Source organism: Mytilus californianus, unplaced genomic scaffold (assembly GCF_021869535.1).
Source record: "Mytilus californianus isolate M0D057914Y unplaced genomic scaffold, xbMytCali1.0.p SCAF_4, whole genome shotgun sequence".
NCBI classification, from domain to species: domain Eukaryota; kingdom Metazoa; phylum Mollusca; class Bivalvia; order Mytilida; family Mytilidae; genus Mytilus; species Mytilus californianus.
The window spans coordinates 98,993,654-98,999,653 of NW_026262690.1; the positions used below are offsets into that span (position 1 = coordinate 98,993,654).

Here is a 6,000-nt window from a genome sequence, read left to right on the forward strand (position 1 = left end):
ATTTGAATACAAGAAATGTATTTTTCCAATGAAGAATGAACCCAAATTTAGATAACTAACATTTTGTTGTTGTCCAAAAAGTCCATTTCATTGCCTCTTTTGGGAAATAATTTAGTCGCTTCAACAACAAAATATTCTATATCTTCATTTGAAGATTCCCTTTTCCATCCATAACAAAATCATTAAATTGAATAAATGTTATTAAAAAAAGATGCTAAATCACCGTACCTTCTACAATTGAAATATTTAATGATTTTTGCATCGCTATTGAGAAATTCTCCATCTTTGTGCAATAGAATAAAACAATTTATAAATGAAAATAACCCTATGCCACCATACAACCATTCAGCTTATGGAGACAAATATTTTAATTTTAAGTCTCGTTATCTTTTGGTCCAAGGTTGTACCTTTTTTTACGATGATTATTTATTTGATAATTTCTTCTGTATCTTAAAAACATGAAACTGTGAACATAATTTGATAGAAATATTGAATTGCAATTGAAAAGAACTTGTTACGCAAATGTAGTGACCAACTGACATTGCCAAACATAAGTCTCATTTTATCAACTGAAAAAAAAATTATCTTTCTTAACTTGATGCATTCGAGTTGTATCTTTTTTTTGTTCACCGCTATACCTGTGAATATGATTTAGAATTATTCGCACAACTCTTTATTTTTCTCCATCAGTGATTCAAATATTTTGATTGTCGAAAATACCTTTCTGTTGAGAGCTGGAAGTGATTTTGGCTAACATCTCTAAAACTATTATAATTATTGAAAATCTGACAGGGTAAGAAAGGTTAGCATAACAAGTTTATTTACGCTGAAAATTTTGGAGAAATCTGTCTACCTGTTTTAGAGCTATTGTCCCTGAAAAGATGATTTTTAAGTTTTTTGGCATTGCCTTGCCATTTCTTAAAATCTAGGAGCTAGGTTAAAAGGGTAAACTTCAATTATTGCAAAAATGATTAGTACAAGATATATTATTTTTGAAAATTTCAGAAAAATCTGTCACCCATTTTTTTCGTTTTGCCCTTTAAGTTTAAATTTTTGAAAAATTTTCCCTTTTTTTTTCAAATTATTCTGTTATTTTGAAGATAAAAAATATAGGATCTAGGTTAAAAGTGTTAACTTCAAAAATGATCAGCATGACAAGATCTATCTACTCTAAAAAATTTACAAGCAGTTTTTGAGTTAATGCCCCGTATTTTCAATGTTTTTGGTAGTTTTGGTTGTATCTAAAAAAAAAAAAATATAGGAGCTAAGTTAAACATGTAAATTGCAAGGGAGGGTTATTAGTATTTGTATATAAAAGTCATTATTAGCAAACTGACCGATAAAGGCACGTTTGCTTTTTGTTTTATAGGAAATATGAATTTCGATTGCTCCTTAGTATCTTTTCTCCCTTTTAAAAAACAAAATAAAAAATTGTGTCTAAACAAAAATTTACATTTTTGGGCCCAATCACTTATCGAACGTTATGATGGCTGTCTTAAAATGTTTTAGGAGATAATTCATTGAAAATCAAATATTAAAAATATCGTCAAAAAAATGGCTGAACAACAGCTTGGATTTTTCAGCGTATGCTTTATAAGATATAACATATAAGTGGATTATAAGACACAATTCTAAATACATACACAACAGATACCAATGAATGATTGATAGCATTTTTTCTAGTATCCATATTTATGTGATATTTAAAACAAAATATCATAATTTCTGTTATACTGTCAGGATGTTTCTCAATAACATTGACGTTACCAATTTTTCCGCAGCAGATGAGCATTTCGACAATACATGTCTCTTCAGTGATGCTCGAGGCCAAACTATTTGAAGATCCAAAGCTTACTAAAAAATGATGAGCTGATAAACCAAAAAGGACAAACAAGTATAGGCAGTTAAACAGATTTAAAGATTTTCGTTTCTATCACCATGAATATATGCTACCAACAGACATCCTTTTCTTTTTACATTGTTTAATAAAGTGAATGTTTTACTATTACAACAAAATCGCAGATTATGTTAATTTGGCTGTAAAAAATGAAATTCTGTATTTTTTCGTCAAATTTGATAACCATCAAGCACTTGTTTTTTTTTGTTTTGTTTTGTTTTTTGCTTTTAATTAAGTAAAGTTGCAGTAAAGCTACATACTTTTATGTTGTTAGCAAATAAATATGCATGATCTTTTTTCAGCCCAAGCAATTTAAGTCTTTTACCTTAATTCAATAAAACGTATGACTTCTCTCTTCACTCCATTCTTCATTTAAATTTTACAAATTTCAGTTCTCACCAGGACTACCAAAGACCAGATCAGGAAAGATAATGAGAAGAATTTTACGCAAAATTGCTGCCAACAAACCTAATGAACTTGGTGACGTTTCAACATTATTTGATCCATCAATAGTAGAAGCAATTGTCAAAAGACATGGCGAAAAGTTCATGGAAGCTGAATATGAACTGCCTTTCTAACAAGTTAAAGTATTTTATACATGTATTACTAGTATACGTAATTTTAATTTCTGCAGATATATTTCGTAATGAGGAATTCATATTCAAGGTTTTAAATTATTAAAATCAATAAGAAAGTAATTCAACAATAAACGTTTTGAAGATGTTTATAAAAAATTTAAATAACAAAAAAAAGTTTTGATTTTGTTATTCCCCTTGGACAGATAAAATAAGTGCAACGCGAGACAGCGGAACTCTTTTTTTTTATGTATTGTAAAAAAAAATCACAAATGTTAAGTAACTTCTTTTTTTGCTTGGATGTCAACGAGAATCGAAAAATAGATATAATAACTATTATTATTCCCGGAGACAAGAATGGTTTTGAAATTGGAAAAATATTGTCATAAAAACTTAAGTTTTGTTAAAAAAAATTGCAAATTTTGAGAAACATCTTTTTGTTCTAGGATTGCAAAGAAAATTGATATACAGGTATGATATGCTATTCGAATTTGATTCCAGGTGTCAAATTTGCTGTAAAAATTAAATTTATATTAAACAATCACAAATTTTGTGAAACGTCTTTTTGTGCTGGAATTTCAATGAAAATTTATCAATTGGCATATCCATTGGCCACCATTTTCTAGATGAATGTCAAAATACATACTAAACAGTTACAAATTAATAGTGCTCGGATTTAAGAGAAAATTTACATTTACGTAGAACATAACCTGAATTGTTTTCTGGTTTTGGGGTTTTCGAAAAGATCAATATAAACTTTAAAAAAATGTTCAATGCATTAATCCTATATACTTAATTGTAACATACTAATATATTGGTCATGTGTTGTTATCTCTAGTCAATCCCCGTTCTTGTACATAGTCTTTCAAATTAAGCACGCGTTGATGACTGGTGATTTAAACCCTCACATCTAGTTTAATTCATATGAATATATATTTTTAACATCATAAATAAACCATTTAAATCCTTGTTAAGAAATTAACTGTAAAAAATTTTAAGGAAAAAAATTAATAAATCAATAAGTAGACTTGATATAGATTTTTAAGAGAGATGATAACAAGAATTTTTATTTTTTTTTGCTCTTAGAAATGTGGTATGTAAAATTGCCCATGCTTAGACTTTAAACTTAAGTCCATTTTTGCTATAAAAGAAATCATTAAGCTTATAAATTGTTGTTATTGATGAACCTCAAAATAAATGATTACTAGTATTAAAATGTAGCATGAGGATGTAATCATGCAGTTTATTTGTTTTTTAAATAATCTTACAGTTGCTGTTATGATTGAATGTCTTCCGTTTTTAAACTTTATTATACTTGTTCTCATATTTAGGAGTATGTCAGGTCTTGCGATATTACAGTAGGTAAAGTGTCTGGCTTGGATCGTGTTTATTAAAGTAATTTGATCGGGATTTTCGAGTGAATATGATAAAAATTGTAAACAATCAGACTTCTTTTCTGGTAAGACGTGAAATAGTTGCTTAAACTTACTTTACAAGATCATACAATGTTAGTTGTTAGTATTTGTGATAAAAAGATATTATCAACCCTACTTATTTTGTGTTATAAAAGTTTGATATAGCTTTACAATGCTTTTATTCCAAAATATAGAATAAAGCTACTTATATACACATACCAATGCAAATGTCAAAGGAAATGCATATGTGGAATCTATATATCCGTAGATATACAGATATTTTATAAAAATTCTTGTTAATGCATTGTGAAGGACATGTTTAAAATAAATTCATTTTCATATGTCCGGGTTTTTTTTTAGATCAGTCCGGGTTTTTGGAGTGTGGTCCAGGTTTTTACCGAGTGAATAAACAAAATTTCTATGGCTTTAAATGTTATACATCAGTACATTTCCGTTTCAAAAATAAACTTTTCAAAGCACGAAACCAGTGCATTAAACCAGTTTGATAATGATGTATTAAGTAACACGTATATTTCATAAAAATCACCGTTCATTTGTATGTATTATTGTTTGCCATATCTTATAAATTACATGGACACCGGTATAATTATATCGGGATAGATCTAACATGTCTGTGCGAAAATAAAGACGGTTCACATCATACACGTCCACTGTATTCAACCCACACTCCTGTAAACATGTTGGACCTATCCAACAAGTCGACGCCTGTAGCCAAACATGTGTTTATCGATGTCGATTCCATATAGTAATTTAACGTGATGTGAACAATCTTCATGTTAGTGTTTCGAAATGGATTCAATACAGTAAATATTCATGATGAAACAATATTGATGTGAGAACAGACTATTTATTTTTATAAGGAGATGTGATATGATAACCAATGAGAAAACTATCCACCACAGTTCTAAGATCGAAGATAATAGCAATTATAGGTCACCGTACTTATATAGTCATTTATTATATACTTAGTAAATACAGATAAATTGTATGTGTAATACAATCATTGGCAAGCGTGCTTTATCAGCCACCCGTGATGATATCGATATCAGCACGGTTGCAAAGGCTTTATCACACCTTTAATCTGTATGACGTCACGTCATCGATTACAGTCACTGTTGCAAAGGCTTTATCAAACCCATAATCTGTATGACGTCATGTCAAACCTATAATCTGTATGACGTCATTTCAAACCTCCTTACCTGTATGACGTCATGTCACATAAAAAAACATCTACGTGAGGTATATGTATATAATAAAGTGTATATGATATGGCTTTTTCAATATCACACACCGTATCAACCCTCAACCAATATAATCCCTCGAGCAGAGCTCTTGGGATTATATTGGTGTCTCGGGTTGATACGGATGTGATATTGAAAAAGCCATATGATATTCTCTATTTACATAACGCCCCGACATGAAAAATGTGAAACAATTGAATTGAGAAAACTGACAGTCTGATTTATGTCAAAAACCATGAACAAAATATAAATATGATATACAGCAACAAACGACAACCACTGAATTACAGGCTCCTGACTTGAGACAGGCACATACATAATGTGGCGGTGTTAAACATGTTAGCGGGCGCCCGACCCATGCCTAACCTGGGACAGTGGTGTAACAGAACAACATAAGAACAAACTATGAAAATTAGTTGAAAAGGGCTTAAATCATCAGATCGAGGCAAAGCAGAAAAACAAGTAACAAAAACACAAACCGGACGTGGCAGGGTATCTATACATCATTACAACAAATAAGACGCTAAGTAGAGATCTGAGAGTACTCGCAGTTACTGACAGCTAGTTAAAAGCCAATAACAAGTGATAAAAAAATCATGTACCTAAACTAAAGTATCAATCAGTACTCATCAAACATCCAATGGATTTAGTGTAAAGACGTCATTAACAGTCAGAGAAAAACATGACCTTGTGCAATGCCAAAATAGAGGTATCGGCAAATTGTAGAACCGTGAAAGTGAATATAACAATACTATTAGTTTGGTTTTAATTTACTGGTAACAAAACAATATTTATACCAATAAAACAATATTTAAAGATCTAATTACAATGTTGAATTGGTAACCTTTTAG

At 29.9% G+C, this 6,000-nt stretch overlaps 1 protein-coding gene across 2 annotated transcripts in view; it reads left to right on the forward strand.

The window, feature by feature from the left end:
• The window catches only part of LOC127698940 (acetyl-coenzyme A synthetase 2-like, mitochondrial), a 345,845-nt gene extending 341,617 nt beyond the window's left edge, over positions 1-4,228 (forward strand). Inside the window, exon 14 of one of the 2 annotated variants that reach the window (XM_052202708.1) lies at positions 2,290-4,228. In XM_052202708.1, the coding sequence (XP_052058668.1) occupies positions 2,290-2,475 (186 nt within the window). In that variant the 3' untranslated portion in view covers positions 2,476-4,228. The remainder of the gene's footprint in view (positions 1-2,289) is intronic. The other variant, XM_052202709.1, reaches the window with a different exon arrangement.
• The last annotated feature ends 1,772 nt before the right edge of the window (positions 4,229-6,000 follow it).